The 14,342-nt window shown below is 40.3% G+C and overlaps 1 protein-coding gene across 4 annotated transcripts in view; it reads right to left on the bottom strand.

Moving 5' to 3' along the window:
* Positions 1 to 6,804: 6,804 nt before the first annotated feature.
* Positions 6,805 to 14,342, bottom strand: part of rubcnl (rubicon like autophagy enhancer) — a 122,558-nt gene continuing 115,020 nt past the window's right edge. For all 4 annotated transcript variants that reach the window (XM_073044595.1, XM_073044596.1, XM_073044598.1 and 1 more), the window contains 2 exons: positions 13,231 to 13,321; positions 6,805 to 8,635 (listed from right to left, as the gene is read on the bottom strand). In XM_073044595.1, coding sequence (XP_072900696.1) covers positions 8,526 to 8,635; positions 13,231 to 13,321 — 201 coding nt within the window. In that variant the 3' untranslated portion in view covers positions 6,805 to 8,525. The remainder of the gene's footprint in view (positions 8,636 to 13,230; positions 13,322 to 14,342) is intronic.

Here is a 14,342-nt window from a genome sequence, read left to right as displayed (position 1 = left end):
ATAAGGACATCTGTTGGAATGTTATCCTTCATTTCAAGGAGGTTGCTGTATAATCTAGTCTTGTGAGGCAGCTAAATATTCTACTCATGGCTCAGAACTCAGATTCAGTCCTGACTTTGTGTGATGCCTGTGTGGTGTTTGCATTTTCCTCCTGTCATCATGAGTTCCTCCCAGATTAGAAAAATATAGAAAGCCCTTTGGCACAATACAGGCCCTTTGGCCCACAAAGTTGTGCCGAACATGTCCCTACCTTAGAGATTACTAGGCTTACCTATAGCTCTCTATTTTTCTAAGCTCCATGTACCTATCCAAAAGTCTCTTAAAAGACCCTATCGTATTCGCCTCCACCACCATTGCCGGCACCCCATTCTGCACACTCGCCACTCTCTGAGTAAAAAGCTTACCCCTGACACCTCCTCTGTACCTACTCCCCAGCACCTTAAACCTGTGTCCTCTTGTGGAAACCATTTCAGCCCTGGGAAAAAGTCTCTGACTATCCACATGATCAATGCCTCTCCTCATCTTACACACCTCTATCAGGTCACCTCATCCTCCGTCACTCCAAGGAGAAAAGGCCAAGTTCACTCAACCTGTTTTCATAAGGCATGCTCACAATCCAGCCAACATCCTTTTAAATCTCCTCTGCACCCTTTCTATGGCTTCCACATCCTTCCTGTAGTGAGGTGGCCAAAACTGAGCACAGTACTCCAAGTGGGGTCTGACCAGGGTTCTATATAGCTGCAACATTACTTCTCAGCTCCTAAACTCAATCCCATTATTGATGAAGGCGAATGCACCGTATACCTTCTTAACTGCACAGTCAAACTGTGCAACTGCTTTGAGCATCCTATGGACTCGGACCAAGATCCCTCTGATCCTCCACACTGCCAAGAGTCTTACCATTAATACCATATTCTACCATCATATTTGACCTACCAAAGTGAACCACTTCACACTCATCTGTGTTGAATTCCATCTGCCACTTCTCAGCCCAATTTTGCATCCTATTACTGTCCCGCTGTAACCTCCAACAGCCCTCCACACTATCCACAACACCCCGAACCTTTGTATCATCAGCAAACTTACTAACCCACCCCTCCAGTTCCTCATCCTGGTCATTTATAAAAATCATGAAGAGTAAGGGTCCCAGAACAGATTCCTGAGGCACACCACTGGTCACCGACCTCCATGCAGAATATGACCTGTCTACAACCACTCTTTTCCTTCTGTGGGCAAGCCAGTTCTGGGTCCACAAAGCAATGTCATGCTATGCCTCCTTACTTTCTCAATAAGCCTTGCATGGGGTACCTTATTAAATGCCTCACTGAAATCCATATACACTACATCTACTGCTCTTCCTTCATAAATGTGTTTAATCACATCCTCAAAAAATTCAGTCAGGCTCATAAGGTACAACCTGCCCTTGCCAAACCTATGCTGACTATTCCTAATCATATTATGCCTCTCCAAATGTTCATAAATCCTGCCTCTCAAGATCTTCTCCATCTGCTTACCAACCACTGAAGTAGACTCACTGGTCTATAATTTCCTGGGCTATCTCTGATCCCTTTCTTGAATAAAGGAACAACATTTGCAACCCTCCAATCCTCCAGAACCTCTCCCGTCCCCATTGATGATTCAAAGATCATTGCCACAGAGGCTCAGCAATCTCATCCCTTGCCTCCCACAGTAGCCTGGGGTACATTCCATCCAGTCCCAGCAACTTATACAACTTGATGCTTTACAAAACTCCAGCACATTCTCTTTCTTAATATTTACATGCTCAAGCTTTTCGGTCTGCTGCAAGTCATCACTACAATCACCAAGATCCTTTTCCATAGTGAATACTGAAGTAAAGTATTCATTAAGTACCTCTGCTATTTCCTCCAGTTCCATAAATACTTTCCCACTGTCACACTTGATTGATTCTATTCATTCACATCTTATCTTCTTGCTCTTCCCATACTTGTAGAATGCCTTGGGGTTTTCCTTAATCCAGCCTGCCAAGGCCTTCTCATGGCCCCTTCTGGCCCTTGAAGTAACCATTCCTGTCCCGAAAACATCACCGACCCTGGCACCTGGGAGGTAAAGTACCATCCGAGTTTCTTACCTGCCTCCACAGAATCGCCTGTCTGACCCCTTAACTATAGAGTCCCCTATCACTACTGCCTTCCTCTTCCCTTCCCTACCCTTCTGAGCCACAGGGCCAGACTCTGTGCCAGAGGCACAGCCACCGTCTCTTCCCCAGGTAGGCTGTCTGCCCCAACAGTACTCAAACAGGAGTACTTATTGTCAAGGGGTACAGCCACAGGGGTACTCTCTAGTACCTGACTCTACCCCTTCCCTCTCTTGACTGTGACCCACTTGTCTATCTCCCGTGGCCCCGGTGTGACCACCTGCCTACAACTGCTCTCTATCACCTCCTCGCTCTCCCTGACCAGACTAATGTCATTGAACTGCATCTTCAGTTCTGTAATGTGGTCCCTCAGGAGCTGCGGCTCAACACACTGGGTGCAGATATGGCCGTCCAGGAGGCTGGGAGACTCCAGGACCTCCCACATCTGGTACCGAGCACAGAAAAACAGCCTCACACATATATATATTTCCTTTCCGCAATTAACACAGGTAAACCTACCTTGCTACTGCTCAAGCCCATTGAACCAAAGCCCTGCTACCTCTCACTCCACTGCCCGCTAGATATGGATTCTACAGACACACAGGCCAGTAGTTTAACTGGCAACTAAATTGCCTCTGATGTATAGGCAAATGGTAGAATCTAGGGAGAATCAAAATCACATTAGCATAGGATTGGTAAAAATGGCTGGTTAAAAGTCCACATGGATTTAGTGGGCTGATGGGCCTGTTTCCATGCTGTAGCTCTCAAAGTGTTACTCCAACTGTGCAAGGTACTATGGAGACCACATTTACACTGCTGTGAACAATTCTGGTCTTCCTATGCAAGGAAACAGTTGATTGCATAATACAAATACAAAGGGATGGATCTCCAAGGAAAAGCTAAACCAGATAAATACCAAGGGGGCATTTCCTTTCATGGGAGAAATCAGAAAGGTGAGAAATATCCATTTAAGGCGATGATAAGCTTAACAAATAAATTCTTCTCACACTTCAAGCTGGGTACAGGTACTTCACAGTTTATCCTTGCCACCAAGAGTCATGGGCACAAAATCTTTGGATATATTTTAAATTTTCTAATCTTTATCAGAATCAAGGGTTGCAAAGGAAGGAAAGTGGATGAGGAATGGCAGGACAAGATCAAGTATAGTCTTTATTTACAAGGATTAAATATATAGGTGCTCCGAAGATGAAATAATTGGTTACTTGGGGAAAGAAATAAATACATACACTAAAGTTATTACGAACTCCGTGGAGCATGTGGGGACCCTCCAATATCCAGGCATTCCTTTTTTTTTCCTCTTTTTTTTAAATAGGGATGTTAGGGGGGAGGGGTTAAGGGGAGGGGGGCTGGGTAACATTTTTTTTTCTCATACACATTTATTCTGTAACTATTTGAAAACAATAAAAAAAGTTCTTTAAAAAAAAAGTATAGTCTTTTCTAGTTCCTCCTTTATGGTCTTATTTTAGAGAAAGAGCAAGAGAAAGCTGTGATTGACTCAACTGCATTTGTACTTAGTAATTTTGAATTTGTTGACCTGGCCTGGTTAATCCAAAGGTTTCAGAGAAGTGGTTCTAATCCCACAGCAATTCCATGGAAATGCTATCAGCAGCCTTGAAAGAGTGAAGGAAGAGCCATCCCAATCTCTCTCCAATTCCACTACCTCAAAAAGCAAATATTTTCCTTATTTACTCCTCCAAACTTTCATTTGTCATAAGTTGAAGCCTCAATTGTCAAAATTTACAAACCTTGAGCTGGTCAACACATTCTCCCCATGTTTTTATTGTAACCAAGCTATTCACAGGGACAGAAAAAAAAATTCTCAGCATCTTTATACACATTTGAAAAAGGGATTCCCATGAAATTGAAGCTCTCATCTGTTCTTGGTACAAGTTATTTCTTCCCTATCATATCCCATTGAGTAAGAATTCAGGATTTTTCCACCTTTTTGGTTCTTTTCATGAAGATTTGTTTGGGCAGAAAACAAAATTCAACATGCTAATGATTTCAAAATTAGGTAGTCCCTTCCAATAACTGACTTAATTTAAGGCATTTATGAAAACCAGAAAAGGACTTTTAGTTTCATATTGAAATGCTTGATAGAGATTGATGCCTGAATAGCCTCAAGTTTGAAGTATGAAATTGCAGCCAAAAGAACTATGTAAAGAATGCATTTCAGCCCACAAAAGCTGGATGCTCTTTGTATGAGATGGTTTGAGCTTGGCTTTGGCAACAGAAGTCAATGCAAGTTGGCCTATAACTCAAGACATCCTTCAGAGTGGAATAAGTTTAACAATGGGTTAGTATTAAACAACTGTTGTTGTAATCCAACATTCAGTAGAAAAACTTGTACACATGAAGATTTTGGGATTTGAAGAATTTTGTTATGCCACTATGACATAGATGTGATGCACACCCACACTACATGTGAGAAAATAGATTTTTGAAGATAGAGGTTGTACATGTTGTACACTTGAGAACTGGTGCCCAGTAAGTTACTTCTGCAAAAACCTAGTTGTTTACAACATACTAAATGAGCTATGCTTAAAAACTGAAAATGGGAATTTTGGCAAGGGAAAGGTATTCAATGCATTTTTTGCCGCCACCTCTAAATATCACCAAGGTTCAAAATACCTGTCGGGATCTAGAAGTACTAAGAACATGCTCTAGTAATCGCTCCCCAACAAAAAGGGATTTAAATATGTGGTGTGCATGTAGCAGTACAAGCAAATATAGAAAGCTAATGAATCACAGTGCAAAAAAGTATTTAGCTTATCCCAAACCTATCCTCATCTTGTCTGAGAAAGACATTCCCAGGAAAGGTAATCTGAAAATGACGACTGATCTGAGCACTTGTAGTGATGCCAAGTGTACAGGCAGAGACCTGGTTTTGGTTTCAAAACACAAACTGGTTTTGAACATTGTATCCACAGTTCCTCCACTTCCACACCGAGGTTTGGAATTTAGTTCATACATGCCAATTTCCATTCTAGTAGGAATTTTTTCCTCTATTAGTTGCCATGTAATGGCTTCCTCCTAGAAAATTTGATGTCCAACTTAATAGAATTACTGTTCCTTGTCCCCACGTGCATGAAAGTCAAATAAAAGTGAAAATAACTTAATTCTCAATTGTGTCATAGCAGGTTTCCCCCTCAGCCCACACTATGGAATTGATAAATATTCATCCAGCTAGAGCTGTCCAGTCTGAATGCTGGTCACAATACAGGAAGGCCATGATAAGGGAGAAATAACTTATGAACTTCATTTTGCATTGTAATCAGCTTCCAGGACAGTAGGTACTAAACCTTACTCAACTGCCTGCCATTTTAGAGTGGTCTTCTGGCAATCTCTGGACTACTGAAATTTTAAAATAAACAATTCCTACCTAAATAATACTTGGAGTGTTGTTACTTCAGAAATTGCTTTGTAAATCATGATTGAATTAACAATTCTCACAAGACAACACAAACAATTAGACTCCTAACTCCTGTAAAAGCCAGATTAAGAAAACACATTAAAGCTGTTCTTTGCCCTGCTGGTGATAAAATCTACAGCCAACACATTTACTTGATTTGTCCCCAATTTGTTTGAAACATTCATTCTATAGTAGTGCGCCAAACTATGGATTGAACTATACAAGGTTAGTTTCTAGAGCTCTGTGCACATTAAATGCCAGCTCGTGTTGAAGTGGCATCTGACCCGGATTTCAAGGCTAGTAGTCCCGAGTTAGATTACAACTGAATCCTTACACACTTTCCATCTGTGCTGGGTTGAGCATTGGGCTAGCAATTCTGCCTCAAACAACAGACAAAAGTACTAAAACAACAGCAAGGTTGCCACCTGATGTATCACAAGGCGTGGAAAGGAACAAGATTAAAAATTACAAAGTTAGGCCATATTTTGAAGCACGGGTCCAGAAAATATGGTCAACATTAGAAAGGTTTCGATTCTGCACAAATGTATGAGACTGTAGTAACTGCATGGTTCTTTAAGGTTGTCATAGCCGGTGGGGGTGGGTGCAAGATCCCACCATCTATCAAATGCTGCCAATGGTGCATCTCAAATAGCCTTTGACAAAAAAGTCCAGCTCCTGCCCTTCACACGACTTGGATACCAAGCCAGCAGATCTGTTTCTACTGACAGAAGGGACAAAGTGTGTTACAGGGGACCAAAAACCAGTCTGGTGGGGCTTATCAGCCATGTTTGGTAACATGTCAAGAAGGAACACAGTGATGTCAAACCTCTGCTGCCTTGTGGCGGTATCTGCTCATGGGGAAGGTGTTGTGAGTAGACCCAGAGGGGAAAAAAAAAAATCCAGAGCTGGAATCCATGAAGCAGTCCCATGTTGAGTTCAGCACCGACTGGTGACTCCTGCAATGCCACCATGCCAAACTATCTGTCTGCTGTTCCCTTGCATTCATCAGCTGCACAGAGAGAAAACCTGCTACATAGGCATCAGCTTCCTTTCCATATCATACTGCCCTGGCTTGCAGGACACAGACAACCCCCAACCAAAGGAGGGCCTCAGTAACTCTACATTTTCTCTGGACAAACATTTTTTAAACTGTTTGATGGATAAAGAAGGACAACAATTTGTAGAATGCGTTAGGAAGATTTAATATTCATGGAAAAAGTAACCATAATATAGATTTTTCACTTATTTGGGCCATCATAACAGACACAAACCAGGGTGAAATTATGGTATGGCACAGTCAAACTATACCAAAAACTCAGTTATAAAATAGATCCTTGAAATTATGCTGTGAGAATATTAATTTACAAACATTTAACATGGTTAAATAAAATTTCTCTATTCTGCCATTTTAAATTGGTTTAAGTCTATTTTAAATTCTTTTTCCTCATTAAAATGGAGGACAAAGCGATTTCATAAATGTTTGTAGTTAAAGTTTACAAAGCAGAACATCAAGGTTGCTTTAAAAAGAATGGAAGGGATATTGTTTTCACAAGAGGTCCTCAGAATTACATGTCTTTAAACAAGGAAGCATTCAAATAAGTAGTTGGCAAAACACATACTTTACAACAATGCTATTAAATAAGGCTGATCCTATACAACTTTCTCCAAACTTTAAGTGTACCAAACAACTTCGCAAACTGACAAGCTTTTAAGAAAAATTAAAAGCCTTGGTCAGGCCCATGGAAGTGTCAAATCCATTAGCACTATTTTTTAAACATTACCTGCTTTAAAAATACTTGTAGACAATTGCACAAGCTCTTAGAATTATAAAATGCAATTGCATTTTTATAGCATTTATGTAGGTGCTTCCTTAAAATTGTTTAAAAGGTTTAGTACATTATTGAAATTTTTAAATTTAAACAAGAATACAGAATACGCATTTGGAAATGTAAGAGGCTGAACTTGTAGCTCTTTCACCAAATCTTTCTATAGTCCAAACAGAAAGAAAAGAATATATCCAATTGGAATTGAGTCCCATTCTGTTGAATGGAATAGAAAAAGCTTTGTGTTTTAACGATAGTTAGATGGCCCCATCTTTTCAGAATAGGGCCAGATTTTGTTTGGCAGAATTACTGGGGAGAAAAAAGAGCATGTCTAAATATCACATTTTTAAATCAATATGCCTAAAGACAATTTATGCAACAGAAATCATGTCTAACACAATTTGGATAATTAACAAAATTGTGAAGATACTAACCAATTTCTTTTCACATTAGTGCGGGAGAATTTAAGAACTACTGATGTCTTTGGTACTGCTGGTGCCAAAGTAACACCTACTATATTTCAAATTCTGATGCCCAAGATATGGACCAGACAAGTAAATTATACAAAAAGGTGAAGAGCCCAGCAATGTTGACAAAATGCCAACATTAGCATCCAGCAAAATCAAGGACATACAAGTGTGAGAAATTGGTTTGTGATATTTAACTTCTTCCCCCTCCCAACCAAATAGATGTCTTGTACATGACTGCTTTACTTTGCTGCAAACTGAAATAGTTTTAATATTCCATCCTGTTGTTACATCCAAAGTATACAAGTACTCCTATTCATAATTTGCATAAAAATGTGCTATACATGTCCCAAAGCTTCAGCACAAAGATAAAAGATTGAGTCCTAATATTTGTAAGTTAGAAGGGCAAATTCTTCAAATTGGTGGGAGGGGTGGGGGAGAAAAATTTGAAGTTAATTCACATGGTCACTTAAAATGTCAAAGTAACCACTCTCATACTGATGAATAGCATGTATAGGAAAGTAAGCACAGTGAAAATGCATCTGTTGAACAATTCATAAATTTGCGGCGTTCCAGACGTCGTCACTTCATTCATTTTTTTAAAAAAATCATGGAAGTAGCACCACGTGTTGAGTTTTTCTTATAAACTGAAGTCCACACACTCCCTCAGGATTTCACTTCAATGCTCAGTCTGTCGTCTGTTGGAAAGCAAGGAGTTCTTTCCGTGCATTGATCCTTGTGCACTTGGGACACTGTTCTGTTTTGAAGCACTCTTTATGAAAGCAGGCTTTGCATACTGGTGTTTGGGAAGAAAACAAAGGAGAGTCTATAATTTTAAAAGGACACTATTTACATGAGATCCAAATTTAATATTGCAAGTGTCTTGGAAGAGGGAATTCAAATCGCTTCAAACCATCATTACATTAAATAAAAGCATTGTAATGCAGATTTTTGCAGGTCTTTCAAGTGATGGGAAGAGACTAAAAAAATTAGTTTAGTAAGGAAAAGAGTCAAAGTTGGAAGACTTTGTTTTTAAACTATTTGTATTCCTCAATGCTGTAATAAGTCAGCTAAAAAGTGAATGGAAGAAGAAATAGTGCAGTAAAGGGAATTAGAGGCACAAGAGGAGCTGGCCAAAACTTGGTGAAAAGAAAACACAGGCAGGGATGACAGCAGAGCAGCAATGGCTGGAATTTCTGGAAGAAATTTGGAAGGTGCAGGATATATACTGTACATCTCACAGCAGAAGTATTCTAAAGGCAAGATGACAACTGACTGATAAGTCTGAACCAACACAAAAGCCAAACAGAGGGCATGTAACAGAGAAAAAAAACTTCTGTTGCTTTTAAAAACCAACAGAAAGCAACTAAAAAAAATTAGGGAAAAGATGGAATATAAAGTTAAGCTAGCCAATAATATTAAAGAGGATCCCAAAAGTTTCTTCAGAATCAGAAGGTGTAAAAGAGGTGAGTGTAGATATCAAACTGCTGGAAAATGATGCTGGAGAGGTAGTAACGTGGGACAAGGTAAAGGCAGAGGAACTGAATAGGTATTTTCCACCGGTCTTCAATGTGGAAGATACTATCAGTATGGTGGAAGTTCCAGGTGCTGGGTGTGAAATTACCATTACTAGATAGAAAGCTCTTCAGAAACTGAAAGGTCTGAAGATAGACAAGTCACCAGGACCAGATGGACTACACCCCAGGGTTCTGAAAGAGGTGGCTGAAGAGATTGTGAAGGTAATAGTGATGATCTTTCAAGAATCAGTTGATTCTGGGATGGTTCTGGAGGAATGGAAAATGCAAATGTCACTCCACTTTTCAAGGAGGGAGAGAAGCAGAAGAAAGGAAACTATAGGCCAGTTAGTCTGACCTCAGTGGTTGGGAAGATGGTAGAATTCATTGTTAAGGATGTGGTTTCAGGGTACTTGGAGGCACATGATAAAATACCTGTTACACTACTTACAAGGAATTATGGATCTGTATTCCCAGATACCACACTCCTTAGTGCCCTATTATTCACACACTGCCACACCTCATACTTGTCTGCATCATGAGGGGTGATTGATAAGTTCGTGGCCTAAGGTAGAAGGAGTCAATTTTAGAAAACCTAGCACATTTATTTTTCAACATCATCCCCTCCTACATTTACACACTTAGTCCAGCGGTCGTGGAACATATGGATCTTGGACCTCCAGAAAGTGTCCACAGGTGGGCTGATTGATAAGTTTGTGGCCTAAGGTAGAAGGAGTTATACAGCTCTCGTTACATGCACATGCAGGTCAACTCTGAGTGATTATACAGTAAGTTTGAAGTTAATAACTCATCTCCTACCTTAGGCCATGAACTTATCAATCACTCCTGATGAGTTATTCAAACTTTTTGCATAATCACTCAAAGCATTGACCTGCATGTGCATGTAACGAGAGCTGTATAACTCATCTCCTTCTACCTTAGGCCACAAACTTATCAATCTCCCATTTGTGGACATTTTCTGGCAGTCCAAGATCTGTATGCTCCATGACCGCTGGACTAAGTGTGTAAATGTAGGAGGGGACTATGCTGAAAAATAAATGTGCTAGGTTTTCTAAAATTGACTCCGCCTTCCTTAGGCCACGAACTTATCAATCACCCCTCGTACATTCCATCTGCCATTTTTCCACAGGTCCAGATCCCACTGCAAGCTTTGAGTCTTACCACAATAAAATCCAGATGATTGATATAGATGACAAACAATGGACACAGAGCTGATCCCTACAGCATACTACTAGTCATAGGCCTCCAGTCAGAGGTAACCATCCACTACCACTCAGTGTCTTCTCCCACAAGCCAATGTCTAATCCAGTTTACTACCTCATCTTGAATGCCAATTGGCTGAACCTTCTTGAAAAACCTCCCATGTGGGACCTTGTCAAAGATCTTAAAGTCCATGTAGACAAAATTCCAATACCTTCATCAGCTTTCCTGGTAACCTCCTTGAAAATCTCCAAGACTGGTTTGTATGCAGAAGGTTATGTCTAACCAATGTTGACCATCCCTAATCAGTCCTTATCTATCCATACAGTTATTCTAACGGACCAAATATACATCTTCCAATAACTTGCCCAATACTGATAGACTCACTGGCCTATTCTTGGAGCCCTTCTTAAACAAGGAAACAACATTAACTATTTTCCAATCCAATGGCTCCTCACCCTTGGCCAAAGACATTTTAAGTATCTCTGCAAGGGATTTAAATAACTCCTTGCAATTTCTGCACTGGCCCCCACAGGGTCCATGGGAACACCTCGTCAAGCCCTGGAGATTTAACCATCCCAAGTTGCCTCAAGCCTGTAAACACCTCCTCTGTAGTCTGTATAGGGTTCATGACTTCTCTGCCACTTCCTCACTTCTATGAACTGTATCCATGTCCCAAGTAAACACAAATGCAAAGAAGAAGAAAAATCCATTTAAGATCTCCCTCATCTCTTTTGGCTCCATGCATAGATGATACTGATCTTCCAGAGGAAGAATTTTGTCCCTTGTTATTCTTTTGCTCTTAATATTTATCTTTAGAAGCCCTCAAAATTCTCCTATCCCTATCTGCCAGAGCAACATCATACCTTCTTTTAGCCCTCCTGATTTCTTTAAGTGTTCTCTTGCATTTCTTGTGCTCAGGCAACTCATTTGCTCCTTCCTGCCTATCCCTGCTATGCACCTTAATAACCAGGGCCTCAATATCTCACAAAAATCAAGTTCCCTAGAACTATCATCTTTGCCTTTTATTCTGATAGAAACAAACTCTATGCTCTCAAAAATTGAGGCCTCCCACTTACCAAGCTCACCTTTGCCAGAGAACAACCTGTCCCAATCCACATTTGCCAGTTCCCTTCTGAAATCGTCAAAATTGGCCTATCCCCAATTTAGAATCTCATCCCGAGAATCACCAGATGCAAGGTGTTGCCTTTCACAACTTCTGTCTGTGTCCCATCTCAATCCCCAATTGGGGATCTCATATCATACTCTTTAGTTGGGGCCTCTATATATTAAGGAAACATTCTTGAACATTTAACAAACTCTTCCCCTTACAGCCCTTTTAAAGTGAGAGAGTCCCCAGTCAGTATGTGGAAAGTTAAAATCATTTATCACAACCTTATGTTTCTTGCCATGGTCTGGTCTCTCTACAAATTTACTCCAAATCCCAGACTGTTGGTGGTCTATAATGTAATCCCATGTGGTCGTCCCTTTCTTATTCCTCATTTCCACCCATATAGTCTCAGACAAGCTCTCCAGTCTGTCCTAGTCTGAACACGAGTGTGACATGGTCCCTGACTAGTAATGCCAGTCCTCCCCTTTAATTCTTCCTGCTCTATCATGTCTAAAACAGGACTCTGAACATTAAGCTGCCAGTCCTGCCCCTCCTGCAACCAAGACACTCTAATGGCTACACTGTCATAGTTCCATGTGTTGGAACTATGACAATGCCTCAAGCTCATTCATCTTTTCTACAATGATGCTCACATTGAAATACACAATTCAGAACATCAGTCTCAACCTTTTGATCCCATGGCTTTGTATGTAGGCTTAACATCTTTCCCCAAAAGCCACTCCACTACCTGTTCTTGCTCTCTGGCTCCCATCCCCCTGCAACACTAGTTTACCCCACCCCCTTCCACCATGCAGCACAGGCTAACCTTCCCAGAAGGATATTGGTACCATCCAGTTAAGATGCAAACCATCTCATGTGTACAGGTCCCACCTTCCCTGGAAGGAAGCCCAATGATCAAAAAATCTGAAGCCCTCTCTCCTGTGACTCAGGTTAAACCATATGATCTCCCCATTTCTGGCCCCACTAGCATGAGGCACAGGTAGCAATCCTAAAATCACAACCCTGGAGGTCCTGTCCTTCAACTTAGCACCCAAATCCCTGAACTCACTTTGCAGGTCCTCATCATCCTTCTTACCCATGTGGACCACAACCTCTGGTGGCTCACTCCCACCTAGGAATGCTGTGGGCTTGATCTGAGATGTCCCTGACTGAGGCAACATACCATTTGGGTATTGCTGGAAGGACAACATGGATCAAATGTTGATCCATATTATTCTTCCAGCAAATGCAACTCCACAAGTTTTCATCTACTAGGAATCCACCATCAATACCAGTTACTTCACTTTTTTTTTTTAACTCTCATAATCACATTAATATCAGTAAGCAGAGTAAAATATCAAAACAAAAACAATCTCAACATCAATTACTGGAGAGGAATAATCAGTCTTTCAGTATTCCAGTGAGGAAAGCAATTTATTAAAACTTTGATTGCAAGCCAAGATCACATGAAAGTTTACTTATGATATGTTGTACATTAAAGCCAATGGCCCAATAAATCAAAGACACTGATAGAACAGCACTCACCACAACATCGTTTGCATCGCTCTACTTGAAAAGGGAAGAGAATTTCACTACTCTTGCAAAACTCACAGATGAAACCTTTGGCCATACATATCTGGAGCAAAACAAAGATGTCAAAGAAAGCAAACAGTTCATCAATTAAGTCCATGTTGAATTTACTTCATCTATTGATGAACAGCAGTAAGATTAGGAGGCAAATTACACATTTAAAATTTAGGAATGCTTACAATTCATTCTATAAATGGGTTGGCAAGTTCAATAACAATTCCACCAACGGACAATTATACTCTTTGCATTTAGCACTAGTATTATACATCTCAAACTTCAGATCCAAAACACCTCACAAAAGATAGAGTGATGTCATTCAAGTACTCAAGAATAGCATTGGAATAATTCACTTGAGTCAATTCAAAATTATATTTGTTTAAAAAGCTTACATTTTTGTGAGGTAGCAATAATACACCACATCTTATGTTTAAGATCAAATGCTCACTGATTTGTCTTTGCACATTTTGAATGTTCAAGGTTGATGCATAAACACTTTCAAAACAATTGAACAGAAATGCTTTCCAATTCTTCTGCTAAAGTTTGCTGTTCCTCTCTGTGTTTGTGGTGCATCAGGCAGCAACCTTGCCATTTCTTTGGCATTTGTATTTATTTATTTGAAAAAAAAACAAGGCCGAGATGCTAGCTCGATGCTCAACCCAACATGGATGTAAAGTGTGCAAGGAGCCAGCCAGATTTGAACCCTGGACCACTCGCCAAAGTCCAATGCGGATGCCTCTACACCAGTGGCCAGCTTTCCGCAGGTATCCAAGCCAAATTATGGGGCATTTCCCTTATTTGAATTACTCCAAATGGCTTTCATTTACACAAACACCTCAGTTAATCTGAGGAAAAAATCCAGTACTCATCATTCATGTGGCTGTTCTTCCAATAGATAAAGTAAATTTGGTATGAACTTCCAAACAAGCAAATGACAGAATACAGATTTTTGAATAAGTGCAAGGGATTTTACCATTTATTTAATCACCATACCTACCATTTTGATTCTGTAGAGCAGTTTTGACACCAGTTTGATTACTTCTCCGGAGTAGAGTTGGCAATAAGTAAAC

This window comes from Hemitrygon akajei, chromosome 5 (assembly GCF_048418815.1).
Source record: "Hemitrygon akajei chromosome 5, sHemAka1.3, whole genome shotgun sequence".
In the NCBI taxonomy this organism is placed as follows: Eukaryota; Metazoa; Chordata; class Chondrichthyes; order Myliobatiformes; family Dasyatidae; genus Hemitrygon; species Hemitrygon akajei.
The sequence above is the reverse complement of the archived record's forward strand: the minus strand, read 5'-3'. Positions and strand labels throughout refer to the sequence as shown.